The 22,303-nt window shown below is 46.5% G+C and overlaps 1 protein-coding gene across 2 annotated transcripts in view; it reads left to right on the forward strand.

Annotated features, from left to right (window-relative positions):
• The window catches only part of LOC137430984 (rap guanine nucleotide exchange factor 4), a 265,011-nt gene that overhangs the window by 29,299 nt on the left and 213,409 nt on the right, over positions 1-22,303 (forward strand). For both annotated transcript variants that reach the window (XM_078781282.1, XM_078781283.1), the window contains exon 2: positions 11,925-12,067. In XM_078781282.1, coding sequence (XP_078637408.1) covers positions 11,925-12,067 — 143 coding nt within the window. The remainder of the gene's footprint in view (positions 1-11,924; positions 12,068-22,303) is intronic.

Raw genomic sequence — 22,303 nt, forward strand, 5'->3', positions numbered from 1 at the left:
AGGGGTAGAAATCGCGACCCGGGGTTTGGAAAAGACGGCGACCGCTGAGGTAGAGGAGGGTGTTTTATTAAAGCCAGCGGTCGTCGAGGTGAATAAAGAAAAAGCAGTGCTGGGAATTAAAATTGAAGAGACGACGGAGGTAGCCCGGGAATTGCAGGGAGAAATGGAATATGTACAAAGTCCCTGCTCAAATCATGATGATGTACGCACGAACCAAATAAAGAGTTTGCAGGTGCGCGTGGAGAAGGGAATCCCCCAGGTGAGTCATGCTGTATATTGTGCGGGTAGATTTTGTAGAAGGATGTTCGGCGACAAAAGAATTTTCGCGCGATTGGGATCGATATGGCACCCGGGCGTTGGTGAAGGGTCCCGTGTGAGTGGAAATGGCACGCGTGTGAGGAAAAAGTGTGCGTCGGCGAGTGGGTGTGTTATAAAGTGTGGGAGTGAAACCGAGTGCGAGCGAGAATGCATGTCGGGGTGTACGGAGTGTGACACGAGGAGTGAGTTGGTGGTGGAGCGGGTGCGAGGATGCACGCATGGGATGAACGGCGAAGGTGTGCGAGAAAGCACACCTGAGTTGGTAGTAGCGCGAGAGTGGGAGAGCCCATCTGAGCGCGTTAGTGGGTGGATGCAAGAGTGCACGCCCATGGTGAGTGGTACGGAGTACGTACTGAGGGAGAGTGCGCAAGACGGTGCGCGAGGTGTGTTAATGGAGTGTGCGAATGGCGAGTGTGCGCGAGAGGTGTGGTTTGTAACAGGGAGGGCGTTGGTGGAATGTACGGACGGCGTTGGAACGCCAGATTTTGTGAGTGTGAAAGGGGTAGCGTATGCGTGTGAGCATGCCGGTGAAGCATCGACGGTAACCGGGTGAGCGGTTAGGGCGACGGATAGCCGATGCGAGCACTCGGGGCGCGGTGTGCTTTGTTGGATGCGAGGCCCGGCGCGGATCGAAGCTGCGTCGTTTCTCTTCGAAGCGTCGTTGCCGATTCGGGCTTGGCCCCGCCCTGCACGGTCGAGTCCGGGCCTTGGCGGGCGAGGCGACCGGTCCGGTCCAAGGGCGAGTGGGAGGAAGCGGAACGGTGCCCCCTCGCGGGGACGGGGTTCCGACAGGGGGAGATTGAGCCATCGGGCCCGGGACTGCAAGGTACCGCGCCGAGATGGTGCGTGGAATCTCGGCCCGACCAAACCACCTCCCTTGAACCGAAAGCCGGACGGATTCAACCAGCAGGCGACCAAACCACCCAAATTCATTGCTCGGCTTTGCGAAGCCGAGTTTAATGATGTCATGACGCACCGAGGCTAGGATATAGTGGACTGTGATGATGATAATAGTGATAGTGGTTTTGATCCGAAATTTAGAAAAGTGAATAGAATTGGCAGTAATTGGAAAATTTTTGATTTGTGGAAATTGGACGAGCAAAATTTATAGTAAGAAATGCCCCGATGTGGTGGGATGGTAACCTTGCCATTTATCACAATCGGGGGGCAAAGGAGCACTAGGTTTATGGGGTTGATGGCAGTGAAAACTAGCCCGGGTGGGTGAGGATATATCGTGTGTAGGGATCTAGAGAGATTGACATTAGGTAACGTTAAGGTTAGGTAGTGACAGCTACCTGTAGTGGGGACGCAGGTAGGTTAGTGTGGATGATAATGACGTTGTGCTTAGTTTAAAGGGAAGACGGGGAGCACTAAGTTAGCAGGGCAACAGGTAGTTTAGATGATGCCGTGTGAGTGTTGGAGGTGTATAGAAGTGTATTGTGAAAAGTGTGTGAGGAACAGGTGTGATTGCACAGGTGTGCAACTGGACAGGTGTGTGGAGCAGTGTATGAGTGAGTGAAGGTGATGGGTGTTGTGTTGACCAAATGGTCCAGGAAGGAAGGAGGGTGCAGGTGGCACCAGGTGTGAGTGCACAGGTGTGCACCAACAGGTGTATGGAATAAATGGTAGTGTGGAATATATGGAGTATTGGAATGGATGGTCGTGGAGTGAGAAGCGGCGGACCGATTCCATCTGGGGCGGAGCTAACGAGCCGAGGGCGTGTCACTCCCCGCTGGATATACGCAGCCACTTACCGCAGGTGACGTCAGATGCGCCCCCAGCTTGGAGAGAGAAGTCGCCACCTCCAAGCGCTGGATACCTCCCGCCTCTTTGGACCGGACCGGGTCGATTCTGCCCCTGAGCCAAAGTGCACCTTGAGCCATCGACTGCCTGCCCTCCCCTGCCATCAATCCCTGTGTGAGTCAGTCTTGTCCCGTTTGTCTGTGGTCTGTCGGGAATAAGATAAGACCGTGTCTAAGTGCCCACCTTTCTGTGCTGTACCTCTTGTCCGTGTAATCTAAACATTCTGCAAACCCATATTATAACCTCCTCCGGAGGTCTTGAGAACTGTACCCCTGGTGTCGTGTCATTTAACCCAGCCGTTGTGTCCTTTCCTTCATTGATCTAGCGTAGCGCGATTCGGCCAACGTTCGAATATAATCGGGTAACTTGTGCGAACACGGCGGCCATTCCGCTCGGCCCAGCATAACATCTCAATAAGTCGTGTCTGCAACAATATATATATATATGCATATATATATGCATATATATGATCGGATGGAGCAAGGTGCTGTGACAACCATCCCCTGGCCTGCGTACAGTCCTGACCTGAACCCCCTCGAGCACGTTTGGGACATGTTGGGACGACAAATTGCGAAGATGGTCCCTCCAATAGCCAATCTGGATGAATTGGAACGTGCATTACATCGGGAATGGAACAACCTGCCACAGCAACGCATACGACGGCTTACAGGGTCTATGAGACGTAGGGTTGAGTCAGTGATCCGATCACGTGGGTCCTACACACGTTATTGACGCAAAGATCGCTAGAGGTCTTCTCAGAACAATGACTGTACGTTAGAAAACATAAACGTCATCCACACTGTCCGTGATGGACCTATAGCTCCATACTTAAATTGAGGTGAAAATATGCCTAAAATTCCCAAAAAATTTCACCTTAAATTATTCAGAATAAAATATTGAAAACGGCATGATTGTTATGTTTTTATGTGACCATAATATCACTTCTCCAGAAAATATAGCAATATCATGGGTATATTACACTGTTTTGACGACAACAAACTTGTAATGTGCGAGGTTGTAAAAAAACGGGGGGGTGCTTAACTTAATTCTTTGTGTATATATATATATACATATATATATATATATACATATATATATATATATACATATATATATATATATATATATATATATATATATATATATATATATATATATATATATATATATATATATATATATATATATATATATATATATTGTTACGGTCCGCGGATAAGGATGTTGTTTGCCGAGCGGAGGCACCGCGGCCGAACAGTTTTCCCCGACTAAACCCGATTCCCGAACGTTGGCCAGATCGCGCCACAGATATTCAATTTGGAAACCTCTAAAGCGACCGAATATAAAGAGGAAGAAGAAGACGTACAGAAGAGTAACGGGATTTATTATTTACACACACAAGCAAAAGGAGCAGTCAAAGTTATATACAGGGAACATGGAAAAAGCAGGTGACACAGTGAAAATACTAGCTTATACAAACTTAATTAAATACCCAGGACAGAACAAACAGCACAAACTCACGTACACAAGAAGGATGGAATGGCAGGAATGAATGCTGGAAGGAGGAATGGGAAGGTTCAGCTGGGGCAGATGGTTCGGGCTTGATCCCGCACGGGACGTCAGCTGGACCTCGACGGCCACCGATGCCACCGCTATCTGGTTCCCGCGGGGTAACGGGTTGAAGCTGCCTGGTGGAGTCAACGCTGCTTGTGGAGCCAAAGCTGCTTCTCTGGCTCACCTCAGGACGTCTGCCGTCTCTGGCGCAACTGCTTGTAATTGACCTTGAACCTTCTCTCTCTGGTAGGACCTTGCACGCGCGCTTTTATAATGCCTCCGGCGATCAAGCCGCCGGCCTTCAGGACACGCCCATCGGTGTGCTCACCTCGGCCCTGGTTGGTCGCGCGACCCTCTGGCTCCGCCCTTGATGACGACGGGCGGGCACGCCTTTCTTCCCCGACCCGAGCACATGTTCAATGGTGGTTTTGGAGGGGATGTAATATTGGCAATCGAGGCTTGGCCATGACGAAAGGGGGAAATGGAGGTTTTTGGGAATGGGAATGAAGAATGAAGGGAATCTATCTTATTTCACTTGGTGCAATGGAGTGTCATTTTAATGGAAGACAAAGCCTTAACCTAATACACAGAATAAGGAAATAAACTACTGAACAAGGGTATTATAGTGTCCTTCAATGTATGCTTTATGGAATTAACTACCGGAACGCCCATTGACCTTTATACACACTGGAGCAAGGAGGGCTCAGACTAAACCAATAATTCACAACCATTTACTATACAATACAACACAATCAAAAAAACTCAATCCTCATATCCGCAACAATATATATATATATATATAATTATATATATATATATATATATATATATATATATATTTATATATATATATATATATATATATATATATATATATATATTTATATATATATATATATATATATATATATATATATATATATATATATATATTGTCACGGGTTCGGCACTCATTCCCAGTGTTATTATTATTGTGGGTCCAAGTATTGGGATTGTTGTTGTTTACAAGAAATCCGGTTCGAGACCGGAAGAGGTGGAGTGAAGAAAAGGGAGGTGGGAGGAGATCGGAGAGAGACGTGGTGGTGGAGGCTCCGGGCCGAGCATTCGACGTACAGTGCGAGGGAACCTTGCGTCCTTAAAAGGAAGTTCGGTCGATAAGAAATATCGCCGGAGTGCGGGGAGCCTGTGTCGCCGGGTATTCTCAGCGAGGTTCCGGAGGATCCAGACCTTGAGAACCCGGGTTGGAGCGAAAGCCGCCCGCCATTCTGGCCACACGAGCACCCTGCAGGGAACAGGCTTTCGTCGTGTCGGCTGGGCATTGTTCCCTGGTGGATTGCCGGGAACGGCCGTGCCAGAGAGGGGCACGTGCGAATTCTACGGAGGCTCGCGGGTTGAACCGCAACGTGTACGTCGGAGCGAATCTTTGTGAGGTTCCTCTCCACCGCTGTGTTGCTGGGGGCTGAGCACGTGACCTCGGGGTCGTCTCGCTCGTCGACGCCTCAATTCGAATCTTTGTGAGGTTCCTCTGCACCGCTGTGCTGCTGGGGGCTGAGCACGTGACCGCGGGGTCGTCTCGCTCGTCGACGCCTCAATTGACCATCGGGCCTTGACTCCCCGATCGCGGGAGCGCACAGAGACATTGGGACTTCGCCTTGGAGTGGAGCAGAGACATTGGGGGAGGTGCCGTGAGTGTGGGGTTGACGGGCTTGATAAGGATATTATCGTAGGATTTGAAAGTAGGGGCTTGCCCCATTGCTGTATGACGTGCCCCATTGCGGTATGGCTCTTTGTGTGGGATTTATAATATATTATGGTTTGCTTATAACCGGGTGTGGTTGCATCAGTTGGCTCGACTGTTTCATTTGCTGGTTCCAGTGAGGGATAAAAACATCCTTCTGCCGGGGACCCTCTCGGGGTCCGGAGGTCCACCGAGACCAGGGGTAAGGCCGGTGGGGGGGGGGGGGGTACCCCGTAACAAACAATATATATATATGCAGCGTCTGTCCTGTGTTGTGTTGTCCTGTGTTGTGTTGTCATTTAACTACTTTCTCAAACTTTTGTGAAATCGTACCAAACTTCTGGTATGCACATATCTCTCCTGTCGGTATGTCCTAAGGGTATTTTTTTGGAAAAATCTTCCAATTTTTTATTATTTTTTTGGATTTTCTTTCGGAATTTTTTTTCAACTTCAATTGATTACAAAATGTGATATCACGTATATTACAAATACATTTGTGCAAAATAATTGTTTGAATTATTATTGGTTTCAACCATGACAAAAAGGCAACTCAGGTACAGTCATTTATCTATACTAGGGCGTGCCCGTACGTGGGTGCAAAAAAACATGCGTGCAAACAACAACAACAAAAAAAAACTTTGAAACCACGTGGCAGTAACGACCACAGAACCCCCCCCTCTATTTACATGAAATGGTTTGGTCCATTCGCAAAGCCAAAGCGAACGGCTTGCGAGTACGGTAGAACCCCCCCCTCTATTTACATGAAATGGTTTGGTCCATTCGCAAAGCCAAAGCGAACGGCTTGCGAGTACGGTGACCATACCTTGGGAACCACTTGTCCGATTAATTTCAAACCTTGAAAAGGCACATCCTCGGGTCCCCAGCAATATACCTGGCAAGTTTCAAGTATATCGGACCCGTGGTTGTCGAGAAACAGCGGTCACAGACAAACACACAGACACACACACATACACACAGAGATTACTGGAATTATAGATAGACTAGGGCGTGCCCGTACGTGGGTGCAAAAAAACATGCGTGCAAACAACAACAACAAAAAAAAACTTTGAAACCACGTGGCAGTAACGACCACAGAATCCCCCCCTCTATTTACATGAAATGGTTTGGTTCATTCGCAAAGCCAAAGCGAACGGCTTGCGAGTACGGTAGAACCCCCCCCCTCTATTTACATGAAATGGTTTGGTCCATTCGCAAAGCCAAAGCGAACGGCTTGCGAGTACGGTGACCATACCTTGGGAACCACTTGTCCGATTAATTTCAAACCTTGAAAAGGCACATCCTCGGGTCCCCAGCAATATACCTGGCAAGTTTCAAGTATATCGGACCCGTGGTTGTCGAGAAACAGCGGTCACAGACAAACACACACACACACACACACACACACACACACACACACACACACACACACACACACACACACACACACACACACACAGACACACACACATACACACAGAGATTACTGGAATTATAGATAGAAGATATCGACACATCTGGGCAGTGTCTGTGTTGACACTTAACGACTCCCTCAAACTTTTGTTTCCGTGGTTGTGAAGTGTTTTTAATAACGTTGTGGTGGTTTTGAATCACGTGGTGGTGAGGTATTTTGAATTATGTGGTGGTGAGGTGTTTTGATTTACGTGGTGGTGAGGTATTTATAATTACGTGGTGGTGAGGTGTTTTGAATTACGTGGTGGTGAGGTGTTTTGAATTACTTGGTGGTGAGGTGTTTTTAAATCACATGGTGGTGAGGTGTTTTGATTTACGTGGTGGTGAGGTATTTATAATTACGTGGTGGTGAGGTGTTTTGAATTACGTGGTGGTGAGGTGTTTTGAATTACGTGGTGGTGACGTGTTTTGAATTACTTGGTGGTGAGGTGTTTTTAAATGACGTGGTGGTGAGGTGTTTTTAATTTCGTGGCTGTGAGGTGTTTTTTTTACGTGTTTTATGGCTGTGAGGTATTTTAAATTTTGTGGTGGTGAAGTGTTTGTACTACGTGTTTTATGGCTGTGAGGTGTTTTTTTTTACGTGTTTTATGGCTGTGAGGTGTTTTTAATTTTGTGGTGGTGAGGTGTTTTTATTACGTGTTTTATGGCTGTGAGGTGTTTTTAATTTCGTGGTGGTGAGGTGTTTTTATTCCGTGTTTTATGGCTGAGGTGTTTTTATTCCGTGTTTTATGGCTGTGAGGTGTTTTTATTACGTGTTTTATGCCTGTGAGGTGTTTTCATTACGTGTTTGATGGCTGTGAGGTGTTTTCAATTTCGTGGTGGTGAGGTGTTTTTAATTTTGTGGTGGTGAGGTTTTTATTACGTTTTTATGGCTGTGAGGTGTTTTGAATTACTTGGTGGTGAGGTGTTTTGAATTACTTGGTGGTGAGGTGTTTTGAATTACTTGGTGGTGCGGTGTTTTGAATTACGTGGTGGTGAGGTGTAATCGTCCCAAACTTCCAGTCTGCACCTACTCCTCCCCGATGTGTGTGCTGAGGGGTTCTTTCTTGAAAAAAAAACATTCAACCTAAATCTTCAACCTAAATTGCCTATAAAAATGTAATATCACAAACACAACAAATACATTTGTGCAAAATAATTGTTTGTATTATGATTGGTGTAAATCATGACAACACAGCAACTCAGGTACAGTCATTAGCCTCACCTAAAATAAGCCCGTTCCTCAGTAACGACGCGCGAGCGTAACGACGCGCGAGCCGAGCCGAGCCAAGCTAGTATATATATATATATACTATATATATATCCCAGTGTGTACCCTGGTTAAGAATAGGTACACCGTATCCCTGCGTGTCATAAGAGGCGACTAAGAGGGTTGGCGTCAGGAAGGGCATCCGGCCATAAAAACATTGCCTCAAAAAGAGAACCATGACAATTACAACTACATATGGGCAGGGTACAGCCCGAAGTGGAGATCGGTTTCTGAGGTTTGGGACATGGAATGTAGGGACAATGACAGGGAGATCAGGAGAAGTGGTGGAAGTATTGATCAGAAGAAGAGTGGACATATGTTGTGTGCAAGAGACAAGATGGAAGGGAAGTGGTGGAAGTATTGGTCAGAAGAAGAGTGGACATATGTTGTGTGCAAGAGACGAGATGGAAGGGAAGTGGTGTGAGAATGATGAAGGGTGGGCAGGGACAGAAATACAAGTTTGTGTGGCAAGGGTGCCCGGAGGGCGTGAATGGTGTTGGTGTCCTGTTTTCTGAGGAGTTTGTAGACACTGTGGTGAGTGTGACAAGAGTGAGTGATAGGTTGATGATGGTGAAAATGATGATTGGAAAGCTCTTGGTGAACGTCATCTCGGGATATGCTCCTCAGGTTGGTCAAAGCGATGAAGAGAAGGACAAGTTCTGGTGTGCGATAGAGAAGCTGATGGAAAACGTGAAAGATGAGGAAGTTGTTGTGGTAGGAGGAGACCTAAATGGACATGTGGGAAGGAGTATGGATGGTTTTGACGGAGTTCATGGGGGTTACGGATATGGTGTGAGAAATGGAGAAGGTGAAAGGATTTTGGAGTTTGCTGATGGAGCTGAATTGTTGATTTGTAATACTCAGTTCCAGAAAGAGGATAATAAGCTTGTTACATACACGTCAGGTAGGTCGACGACAACCGTTGACTACCTGATGGTGCGTAGGCGAGATAGGGGGCACCTCCGGGACACAAAGGTGATCCCGGGGGAGGAGGCTGTTTCACAGCACCACTTGGTTGTCTGCGACATAAGGGTGAAAGGTGCGAGGAGAGCTCGGCGGGTGAAGTACCAACCGAGAATGAAGGTGTGGAGGTTGAAAGAGGTGACAGTAAGGGAGGCATTAAAAGAGAGGCTGAGTAGGGTCGAGGATGATGTGGTTGAGCTTGAAAGTGGTTGGATGTCAATGAAAGCTAGTCTGTTGGGGGCCGTTGGTGAGGTATGTGGATGGACAAAAGGACCACCGAGGCACTCAGAAACATGGTGGTGGGATGATGAAGTTGGAAAGAGGATTGACGAGAAGAGGAAGAAGTTCAAGGAGTGGCAGAAGGCGAAGGGTACGGGAGTAGAAACAGCAGAGCATGAAAGTTATAAGGCAGCCAGGAAGGCTGCAAAGAAAGAGGCAGCAAAAGCGCAGGAGGCATGTAGGAAAATGTTCGGAGAACGCTTGGATTCGGAAGAGGGTCAGAAAGCAGTATTCAGGATTGCAAAGCAGATAGCGAAAGAGAGGTGTGATGTGATGGGGGTGAGCTGCTTGAAGGATGAAGTGGGACAAATCGTTGTCGACCCAGATGGAATTAAAGGAAGATGGAAAAGATATATGGAAATGCTGTTGAATACAGAGAATGAATGGGATGGCAACATAGAGAGTAACCCAGTTTTAGGACCGGCAGAGAAGATAACTGAGAAGGAAGTTGAGGAAGCGATAAAAGCAATGAAGGGTAGAAAAGCGGGAGGGCCGACGGGAGTTGTGGGAAATATGTTGAAGGCAGCAGGAAGTTGTTGTGTGAAGAGAATGACAGAGATCTGCAATCTGGTGGTGAACGAAGGCCGCATTCCAGTGGATTGGGAACTGAGTACCCTCGTCCCTCTATACAAGGGGAAAGGTGACCCTCTGGAGTGTGGCTCGTACCGAGCAATAAAGTTATTGGAGCATGGCATGAAGGTATTGGAAAGGGTGTTGGAGAGGAGGATAAGGAAGAAAGTGAAGATCGACGAAATGCAGTTTGGATTCATGCCAGTAAGAGGAACGACAGACGTGCTTTTCATTGTGAGGCAGTTGCAGGAGAAGTACATGGAGAAGAGGAAGAAGTTGTTTCTTCGGTTTGTTGATCTGGAGAAAGCATTCGATCGGGTTCCACGCAAAGTATTGACATGGGCATTGAGGAAGTTAGGAGTGGAGGAATGGTTGATCAGAGTAGTGATGGCAATGTACAAAAGAGCGCGCACAGCTGTAATGATGAAGGACGGGAACAGTAGTGAGTTTGAGGTGAAGGTGGGAGTGCATCAGGGGTCGGTACTAAGTCCACTACTATTTGTAGCTGTGATGGAGGTGCTGGCTCAGAACGTAAAGGAGGGTTTACCGTGGGAGTTGTTGTTTGCAGATGATCTGGTGTTGATTGCGGAAAGTATGGATGGACTGAAGGAAAAGATGAACACGTGGAAGGAATGTATGGAGACAAAAGGTCTGAAGGTGAATATCGGAAAGACGAAGGTGATGGCAAGTGGTAAAGCATGTGGTGAGGTGGAAAGAACTGGGAAGTGGCCCTGTGCTGTGTGTAGGAAGGGTGTCGGAGTGAACTCCATTCAGTGTACAATGTGCGCTGAGTGGGTTCATCAAAAATGTAGTGGTCTGAGAGGGTCATTAACCAGTGTGGCAGCTACATTCAAATGTAAGGTGTGCACAGAGGGAGCTGCAGATGGAGGAAATGTTGAGTTGGATCTTGGAGATGGCGTGAAGCTGGAAGGTATGAAAACATTTTGCTACCTCAGAGACATGCTGAATGGAGAAGGTGGATCAGACTCGGCAACGGTTGCTCGAGTGAGATGTGCATGGAAGAAGTTTCGGGAATTGAGTGGCGTGCTGATGATGAGGGGAGTGTCGTTGAAGCTGAAGGGAAAGGTGTATGCTGCATGTGTGAGAAGTGTTATGATTTATGGGAGTGAGACATGGGTAATGAACGTAGAGCAGCAACGAAGGTTGGAAAGGGTGGAAATGCCAATGGTTCGACGGATGTGCGGAGTATCGTTGAGAGAGAGGAAGACAAATGATGAATTGCGAAAGATGATGGGAATAGAGCCTGTGATTGATGCTGTGAAGAGGAACAGGTTGAGATGGTTTGGTCGGTCATGTGTTGAAGGATGAAAGTGACTGGTTGAGAAGAGTGATGGAAATGAATGTAGAAGGAAGTAGAAGATGGGGAAGACCGAGAAAGACTTGGCTAAAGATGGTGGAAGAAGAAATGCGGGCAAGGGGGTTAACAAGGAGAGATGCAGAAAATAGGGCAAAATGGAGAAGATTGTCATGGGGACCGCAAGGCTAACCCCCTCTCTAGCAGGGAAAATGGCCTTTAAAATGCGTGTTGTGTTGTGTATATATATATATATATATATATATATATATATATGTATATATATGTATATATATGTATATATATATATATATATGTATATATATATATATATGTATATATATGTATATATATATATATATATGTATATATATATATATATATATTTATATATATATATATATATTTATATATATATTTATATATATATGTATATATATCTATATATATTTATATATATATATATATATATATATATATTTATATATATATATATATATATATATATATATATAATACAGTATATTATACAGTAAGTATCATTAACAGTTAATGATGGTCTCCACTTTGTCCTCCTCCCCCCCCCACCCTCCCCACCCCACATATTCCATTTTCCCTCCTTCCCACTCCCCTCCCCCCCCCCCCCCCAACCTCCCATTCACTAGGCCGTCAGACCGCAGCTATGATGACGTCGAAATGGCTTCCACAAGGTTGCGCCAAATCAAGGGCTTTGATGCTTTTCACCCAGGACTTTTGCAGCAAATTGCCGAATGGGGTTATTATGAGGAATTGGAGCAAGGGGTCACATGTGAGTCTCTTCTCATTGAAACCACCGCTTGTCCCCTGCTTTTCTGGATATATCTTTATATATTGTTATGAATTTTGGGGTAGAGTAATATATCGAGTCGGGTAGATCTGTATCGGTAGTGTGCTCCGATTATCGTGATAGGGAACCCCACATGTAATAAGTTTGTTTTGGCGGATTGTTCGCGTAAGTGTATCTTTGTGATCATACAAGGAATATCCTTATGTTAACTCGATTCGGGATTATGCTAATTCCCCTGTGTGTGAGACATGTGATTTATCCATTGTCCCGTATGGCAACCCACTAGACACATAGGACAGGAAAGGCCCAATACCACACATACTAAGGAAATCCTCCCCCGCCCCCCCCCCCCACAACAAAACTCACCAGAAGAAGAGTAGTGCAGGCAGGAATCACCCACGCATTGCACCAACATGGCGATGAAACATTGAGCAAGCAGGCAATAGACAGGCCCAGAGGGGCAGCGATTGGACGAGACACCACCAATAGGGAGACGAGGCAGGATGAAGCCGCTGATTGGCCAGGGGCAAATAAGAAGCGGCACGCTGATTGGTGGAGAGGACAGCTTACGTCACGAGATGGCCAATAAAAGAACTGGCTGGCCAGCATTTTCCCCTTCTCGTTCTGGATCCCTCTTGCGTTGGACCCTCTCTGATTCTGGATGCCTGCGAGCCCGGATGTCCTTCTCCTCGCTTTGGACTCTCTTCCCTTCTCTCTCGATTGCACTTATGCCTTCCTCCGCCATCGCCTCTCTCCTATTGGTTCCGGACATCGCGAGTGATTGCGCGTGGACGAGGGCGCCTTGCTGCGGGAACACCACAAGGCAGGGGTGAGCGGGACGCCCGGTGAGGCCTAGCAGCGTGCGAATGAGGCGGATTGAGGCCTACTTCCTGCCAACACCGGAGCCATGTCCGGAGTGTGCGCCTGGACTGGACGATCGCTACCAAGGCGCCAATTGAGCTGAGTGCATGATAACTTACACATTTCTTTTCATTCCTTTTATTATCCCTTCGCCATGTGTAAGTGCAAGTCTGGAGTGTGTAAGTCTGGTGTGGGGACATCCCAATATAGAAGATTTATTTAACCGGCACGTTTCGTTGTTCTCGGGTTCCGTTAAATAAACCTGTTATTTTTGTACATTTTAATTCCTTTTTCGTTTGAGTTATTTCCTGCAGGATCGGAGCTGCCACGCGGGCCCGACAGGTAAAAGCTTCCATCTTCTTCTTCCTCTTGTTCTTCTTCCTCTTCTTCTTATTCTTCTTCTCTCTTCTTCTCTCTTCTTCCCGCGCGTAGATACTAAAATCCGTATTTGAACAATGCCTCAAAGTAACGCTCAATTGGTCATTTGTGGTGTCCTCCGTTTTAATAGAGCTGGGATACAAACTTTTTGATATCTCGACATTTGTTGGTGAGGAGTGGATTTGAATCCTCTGAGTAATTTGGTGTCAAGAGTGGAGGATTTGGATTTAAATTTTTCATATGACTGAGGCGATAAATTTGTTTTAGTCGATTGGAGTGGGGAATATACAGGTAGAGATATAAAGAATTATAACACCCCATGGCATTTTTTGTTACAAGTCATCTTATCATCTTTTCAAGACAATTCGGGTATGATGAATTCAAAAATCGCTGTTACCAACAAATCTTTTGTCACTGAGGGCCCAAAATGGCGTATCAAAGATGGCTGCCCAAAACACCTTTTTTCGGAGATAAGTCCTGAATACAATTGAATCTGTGGCTCTCATCGTATTTGGACTTATTTCAATTCTGCTAAAAATAGAGCGGGAGAACAAATATACAATCACCAGACTACAAAAGATTGAAATTACACATTTGAACGTCTTTATTTACACCAAAATTAAGCCTCTCTGGCATGGGATGTGGTCCATACAAGTGGTGTCCATATTGCGGCACCATGAAGGACTATAATGACATACATTTTCACTCTGTTGATATACGTCTAAATATTGGGCAAAATTGGGTTTAGAAGATGTTGTATTGTGATTTGTCATATCTCAAAAGTTGAATATACTGCCAACAAGCGGTTCTTTGATCTTCACGTTATCTGCAATTGCATGTCCAGGCAATACTATTAAATTACTGTGCAGCATTGTCTTCCTACAGTTGTCATTGTTCACTGTGATTGCATGTAGCAAGTCTACGTCAACAGCTATTTACCTCTCTGTTCAGACAATTACATCAAAAACGGCATCCCGATGATTCTAAATAATGATGTAATTTACAAAAAAATAATTTACAGCCCAGGTTGATCTCTATTTCGGATTCAGATATTTAACTCGCACCACCAGGTAACAAAGTTCAAATCCACGACAGCAGTTTCCTTCCAATATCCTCGTAATACCTTGCGATTCCGCATACTCACTTATCTCTAATATTCATGCACATGAAATCCAGCTCTTCAGTGCCTGCACACTTACATGCCTGCGTCCAGAAAACATTGGATTTTCGGCACTTGCACCGCATCGTTTTACAACTAGTTTTGCATTAACATGCCAGCATCTCCATGCAGCCCCCTGGGATAGCACTGAGCTTAGTCAGAATAGGTGTGTGTTTACCTTCTCCATCCGATGTCCATCCATTGTCCCTCGGCAACGGAAGGATGGGTTGTGCGCAGTTTGCGCGTTTCCAGACCAAGCTCTGGTAGTTTGCCCTCATTATGTGGTACTTCAAGGCATCACTCGTTGGTGGCAATGCTTCCGGTTTCTTTATCGTGGAGAAAAGTAGACGGTGAGCCTGGTTTCCTGTATCCACGGTGTTTGGCACATTGTACGCTTTGCACAGAAATTTCTCAGCAGAGGCGATGGCGTCCGGTGTGAGGGCGTCTACCCCAATGCCGCGGAGAAGTTCATGGTGTTCTTTAAACACCGTCCATAGTGTCTTCTTTGTGTGACCAGATATAAATGATGTCGTGTCACAGCCAGTCAGTGTGTGGAACGATAGGAGATTCTGTGTCCAGCCTGGGTTAAGCGTAGCACGCACCTTTTTTATAGGAAGGAATTTGGGCTTTTTGGAGGTACCCGCCTCCAGCCATAGCTCATGGCAGGTGATCTCATCTACATGTGCTATTAACAACAAAAAAATATCGGTGTCCCTAGCCCTTACTACAATGGTGTTGGCGTTACTGTTTATTGCATGAAGAACTAGGTGGGTGTCTGCTTCTTCGTGTGTTGCTTCCAGAGTGCCCAAGCATAATGAAGAACTGTTACTTCTAACCATACGTTGGTCAGAAAATCCACCACCGACAACAACAGTCTTGTCAGCCAGAGCTTGTCTGATCAATTCCTTGGACAGCAGCATCGCCAGGTCTGCCTTCTCTCTGGTCTGCCTTGTTTTATGAGCACGCATTGCTTTGTTGTAGGACTTACCCGTCATGGCTTTCTCGGCAGAGAGTGGTCCAAGCAAACCGGCCTCCACCCAAGCCTCAACCAGTCCGGAACCCCCCATGTGCTTTCCAATGACGCCCAGGAAGTTCATGGAGATATGGAGGCCACCAGGTCGAGGGATCACGCTCTGTCTGTATCCAGGAACAGACCATTTCAGTTCCATAATCTTGCAGTAGAGTGCCTGATCTACAGTGATGACAGTATACCGCTGACCCAGGTGTGAGGATATGGACATACAACGCTGAACCACTGTGTTCAAGGTATCCAATTAATGTGCCTGAGCTTGTATTATTGGCAAATATCCCACTGATGTTACCTCCTCGTCATTCACACTCAATAGTTGGTTGAAAACTGTCCATCCAGGTTTAATGTCCGACTTCTGCCTTTTGAGGACGAACGCAATATCAGTCACTCTGGCAGCCTCTGCAAAGGCTGGCTCATTATCAGGTTTCTTGAACCAAGAGGGGTAAAGCTTTTCATAATTTGGTTCAACCTTTCCTTCAACAACGGTAGTAGGAATTAGCGCAGTCATAATTGCAGGAACATCTAGCTGACGTCGTTTACTTGGCTTCAGATTGTCTAGAACGTTAAAAGAGCCTGGTCCCCTCTGCCACGCAGCCACCTGGATGGCATGAAAGGTATTTTTGCCATCGAGCATCTCATCACAGATATCAATGTTGTCAGCAGTGAAGTGAACAAACCTTCCCGGCTGGAGGTTAGGGGGGATGACCGCACCGTTGGCCTGGTTCATGGTACTCAGAGTGTATTCCGCCAGTGCTGTGTCTACCGCACCGTTGGCCTGGTTCATGGTACTCAGAGTGTATTCCGCCAGTGCTGTGTCTATCTGAAGTATCTGATCATAGTTTATAATATGTCCAGCTTTAGAAAAGAGGTTGACCAATTGTTTTGACCGTGTTTGTTGGTGGAGAGCACATCTCAATCCTATGTGTTTGGGAGTCATCTTTTGACCACCACTGACATTGAAGACAATGTCTTGTGAAATACTCAGGACCTTTGTTTGTACTCCACTCTCGTCATCCGGGACAGGGTCATCATCATTAGTCTTGTCAAGAAGTTTCTGTCCTCCAAATAATAACCTCAGAAACATATAAAGGCTGTCAGGAATACACTCTATTGCATTATCCTCATTCACACAGAATCCCGCATGGCCTGCTTGGCTGGTAATATCCCCACGTATCTTCAGTGCCACATGAATGAGTGTCAAGACATCATCTTCAGCTTTGTATATTGGCATAGTTAGAAGGTCGTCAGGGTCTCCTGAATCGGCAGGTTCGGCTAGAGGTATGTGTGTGGACTTTAGAGGTTTAACCAGGGTTCGGTTATCACTAGGTCCATGGTGAAGCGATGGGATGAGTTCAACAACGTCTCCGACGCCGGACATAGGTTTTTCCCTAAATGATGCACAACGACATATGAGGCTGGAATCTCGGTCGCAGATTCTTCTGCTAGGACACAGTATTTGTTCCAAACCTCTGACATTTCAAGGACATGGCCCTTTTCATCTGCATATCTCAGCTCCTTGAAGAGCCAACTCATAGCAATGTCCACATGTTTAGTTTCCGTCCGAGTCTTGGCAACTGATCGGTTGAATTCCACTAGGCATGGTAGGTGATATCTTCCATCAGCGGCAATGAGATCAGCTACTCCAGCAAATCTGATTCTCAGTTTCTGGTCGTAGTGTGCATGTTCCAGAATATGGTTGCTCAAATTGAATGTTGCAACCAATCTGGTCTTCTCTTTTCGATGCATCTTCTGACAAAAAAGGCACAAATTCCAGTCAACAACCGCCTCCATACTCCTACTGGAAGTGGTGGACTCCTGTGTTTTTGAAGCTCCAGCCTCGGGTGACGTTGATGGCATTTGGGACAGCTTTTCCAAAGCTGTCTGTAACCTTTTGATTTTGCCACTGTCTGTGAATTGGGCATAGCAGTTTCTATGCCAAACAACTTCAGTCAAATCCACAGAATCCAGAACGTTTTCGAGACGGTCAATTGTTTCTGTATTTTTGACATCTCGATATTTTCTTCTCCTGGTGGCTTGTCGCGAAGTCTTCCCAAGTCATACTCAGTTGCTGGACGAGGTTCTTCTTTGCCTGAAGCTTGACATATTATGCATGGACGAAAAGCCACCGTAGCTGTGCGTTTCAGTCTTAATACAGGTTCCATCTTCTTACATTGTCATTAAAAGGACAAAATAAACCTGCAAAACATAGATATATGTATAACTAAGACTTAAAGAAACCATATGTAAAAATACCAGTGAAACCGTTTCTCAAGGAGTTATGATATGAAGTGCTAACGTCACCGTCATTCAAGTAGATGTAGATATCAACATTCGTTCAGTATATATGACAGATCACGGCACAGCTAAACAAGTGTGTGTAGAACATTTCAGCTTACGTTCATCCATATGCCTTGATCACATATTGATTCCCACAAGCTTTATCGTGTCCCACATCATGATGTCATTTAATCAGGTTTAATCAATAAAATTGTGCCAACCATGCAATGATACGGTAGTTGTATTATTTATTATCCTCGTACAGCTCATAACAATATTTTTAAAAAGTTTCTTGACGTTTTGGGCTGCCGGGATTCAGCTTTGGGTGATGGCCAATGTACAGGTGTTAATCAGGTATTACATTTTGCTGATTTATATATCATCTTTTAATTACCGATTTTTGGTAACTTAGGTCGAAAAGATTTTCTGGTGACAAGCATATTCAGATTCAGCACCTTCAAAATATCCCAAAACACCTTTTTCCAGCTTGTAACAGAAAATGCTCGTAAATTGTTTTTCTGGAGGCTTTTTCGGAATTTTCCACCTGTCTAGAAGGGTGCAAACAGTTTGTCGCTAAATTTAAATAGTTTCTGAGGTAAAAAATAAATACGCGCGTGGGAAAACGACTTCCTCACCGCGGATGGAGGAAGGGCGTGGTATGGAAGGACGGGTTGGAGATGCTGGGAGACATCCCAGCAAAGGCCTGTGGGGGTGGTTTGGCACTGGAAGTGAGCCGAATATAGGGGGAGTTGAGAATGGAGATGGAACCTCCCCTGTCCAAGAGGGGGAAATAAATGAAGAGACGGGTTCGATAACTTTCCAGGCCATGGTAAATTTATTGGAAGAAATGAATAACAGAATAGATGCCCATCATGAAGAAAGAATGAGGGATATAAAGGAATGGCGGGAAGAAATGATGAGAGACACAAAAAATATATCCTCAACAAAGGGAAGCCAAAACGAAAGAAATGAGTGCCCAACGTGAACAAACGAATGGAATAAAGAAAGAAAAGAATGATCCACATGGGGCACAGGAGATGCCAACAGTGGCAGAATTTGAAGCAAAACGTGGGGAATTGACAGTGGAAAAGTTTGAGACCCAAGCTGATGTGCTTCGGGCACAGGAGGGAAAATTTTTAAGGACTGCATGTGTGGAAGTAAATGGGGAGTGTCGAGAGGTAAATGGGGAATTTTTGGAAGGAAATTTAGAATGTTTGTAAGTAAATGGGGAATGTTTGAGGAATGAAGACCTGGAAGGTTATCGGGCTGTGGTGTGGATGCTGCAACGCACCAACAGGGGGTAACAAGCTTGGGGGTCCGTGTGACGGAACCAGACCGGGTATTTATTGATAAAGGCCTGTGGGGGCCAGAACTGATTGGGGATGTGAATGATGTGCATGATTTGACCCAGCTGCTGGGGACCTGGGACAGTACCATTAAGGGGGAGGTTGTTCTGGTCCAAGAGAGCTTGGGGGATGAGGTGAGTCGGTCCAAGGAGGAGGTTGAGGTGACCAAGGGACCCTCACTATGCGCAAAAATTGGGCACCAGAGGCTCCCGAAACTGGATATCCAGCAGGGGGAGTGTTTTGGCTCCAAGCTGGACTTGGATATGGAGGAGTCGCGAGATAAAGACTCGGAAGATCTGGTCCCCAGAGGAAATTCGGAACAGCTGCGTGGAGGGGCAGAATAACCCGAGGGAGGGGTTGTTACCTGCAGCTGCGGTTTGGCACGGGAGATGAAAATTTTTAAAAGGAATAATAAATTTATATTTAAATGGGAATTTGATTTGGAACAGCCTTGGTGGGAGTTGGTCCCCGGGCTGTGGGATTTGGACCATGAGAGGTCATCGGGGATGGCCTTGGGGAAAATGTGCCCCTTTGGAAATTTGGGTATGTCAGCCAGCTGGGTGGCTGTGCTGGTGAGATTTGGACATGGGGTCCGACCATGGGTGTCATGTTACGACCTGGGCACCACGGGGGGTCTGGTGGTGTGTGGCGTCCCTTGTCCATCGGGGCGCCGCCCGAGCAGGTGTCTTGGGCCGGCCGGCAGGGTCACCGGACCCTTGTGGGGGTTAAGACCTTCAGGGGGTCTGGGGTGGTTTCTTAGCTACCTAGGATGGTGTATTATGAGGACCACTGGGGGGAGGTGTTGTGGGTTGTGCCTTGGTGGTGGCACCGCGGACGGCCACCATGGGCCTGTTGTGGTGACCGCCCGGGCATGCGGGGCCTGACAGCCTCTCCCTGAGACTCTGTGACAGCCAGCATGTGGTGACCTGCCACGCTGTGCTGGTCCATGGACGCGGGTCGAACCGCATGGACAGGAATGATTATAGCCAACCAGATAACCATTGGGGCATCTGTGGAACATGATGGTGTGAGAGTGATCTTCCACAGATGTTCTGCTGTGATTTGTGGACGCCCGGCTTGGGAAGTGAGCCATGGGATTGATGAATCGGGAGATTGTAACCAGCCGAGCATATGGGCCATGCTTGGCTGGCATGTGTATGGAGAAGCATCCTTCTTTGGTGTGATTAGTAAAATGTGAAAAATATTTGGCATGGGTAATCTCAGGGTTAGATGCAAATTTAAGGGTGAATTTTGAGAGGCCATGGTTGACACTGCACAGTGGCACCATTATTGATCCAGGTGTGTTAGACCAAAGTGTTGGAGGCTGGAATAAAATTGATAGGTTAGCAGGACACAGCCTTTAACTGGTTACGGGGGCGACTGCGCCAAAATTTGGGATGCGGGCAGGCCCTGTCACCCACCTGTAACACCAGGACAGGGCCCACGGAAATTTGGGGTGCATTGGGATGGCCCCACAGGTAACGTTGAGTCTTGTGGTATCCACCGGGGGGGGGGGAGGGAGTTGAACAAATGTTTTTTGAAATTTTGCGAATTTTTGATGGTTTTGTAGTCAAGTTAGGTTTTTGCGTGTTGTTTTTCTCTTCCTCCCCAGGAGCACAAACTTGTAATCATTGTACATATTTGAAATGAATGGTTTTTTAAGAGGGTAGCATGTTTAGGAGCATAGGTAGGTAGGTAGCTTTGGTTCACTTCCCACAGCCCTCCTAATTTATTTCATAGGTTAATTAAGTGTGAGACAGTAAGTGTTAAGACTGGAATGGTGGCGCCTGCAGTGAACCTTGCAGGGGCGACGGTTCCAGGTGGGGGGGGGGGGGGGGGGCTGTTATGAATGTTGGGGTAGAGTAAAATATAGTCAGGTAGATCTGTAAAGTTAGTGTGCTCCGATTATCATGATAGGGAACCCCACATGTAATTTTGTTTAGGCGGATTGTTCATGTAAGTGTATCTTTGTGATCATACAAGGATGATCCTTGTGTTAACTCGAGTAGGGATTATGCTAATTCCCCTGTGTGTGAGACCTGTGATTTATCCATTGTCCCGTATGGTAACGCACTAGACACGTATGGCAGGAAAGGCCCAATGCCACACACACAAATTAAATCCCCCCCCTACAACAAAACTCACCGGAAGAAGAGTAGTGCAGGCAGGAAGCGTCCACGCATTGCGCAAACATGGTGATGAAACATCGAGCAAGCAGGCAATAGACACTCCCAGAGGGGCAGTGATTGGACGAGACACCACCAACAGGGAGACGAGGCAGGATGAAGCCGCTGATTGGCCAGGGGCAAGTAAGAAGCAGCACGCTGATTGGTGGAGAGGACGGCTTACATCACGAGACGGCCAACAAAAGAACTGGCTGGCCGGCATTTTCCCCTTCTCGTTCTGGATCCCTCTTGCATTGGACCCTCTCTGATTCTGGATGCCTTCGAGCCCAGACGTCCTTCTCCTCGCCTTGGACTCTCTTCCCTTCTCTCGCGATTGCACTTACGCCTTCCTCCACCATCGACTCTCTCCTCTTGGTTCAGGACATCGCGAGCGATTGCGCGTGGGCGAGGGCGGCTTGTCGCTGGAACACCACAAGGCAGGGGTGAGCTGGACGCCCGGTGAGGCCTAGCAGCGCGCTAATGAGGCGGATTGAGGCCTACTTCCCACCAACAACAGAGCCACGTCCGGAGTGCGCGCTCGGACTGGACGATCGCTGCCAAGGCACCAATTGAGCTGAATGCACGATAACTTACACATTTATTTTCATTTCTTTTATTATCCCTTCGTCCGTGTGTGGGGATGTCCCAATATAGAACATTTATTTAACCGGCGCGTTTCATTGTTCTCGGGTTCCGTTAAATAAACCTGTTATTTTTGTACATTTTAATTCCGTTTTCGTTTGAGTTATTTCCTGCAGGATCGGAGCTGCCACGTGGGATAGACAGGTAAAAGCTTCCAGCTTCTTCTTATTCTCTCTTCTTCCTGCGCGTAGATAGTAAAATCCGTATTTGAACAACGCCTCGAAGTAACACTCAACTGGTCATTCGTGGTCTGCTCCGTTTTAATAGAGCCGTCCACGCGACAATATATTAAAGTGTGTGTGTGTGTGTGTGTGTGTGTGTGTGTGTGTGTGTGTGTGTGTGTGTGTGTGTGTGTGTATA

Source organism: Myxine glutinosa, chromosome 7 (genome assembly GCF_964187855.1).
Source record: "Myxine glutinosa chromosome 7, kmMyxGlut1.1, whole genome shotgun sequence".
Classification (NCBI taxonomy): Eukaryota; Metazoa; Chordata; class Myxini; order Myxiniformes; family Myxinidae; genus Myxine; species Myxine glutinosa.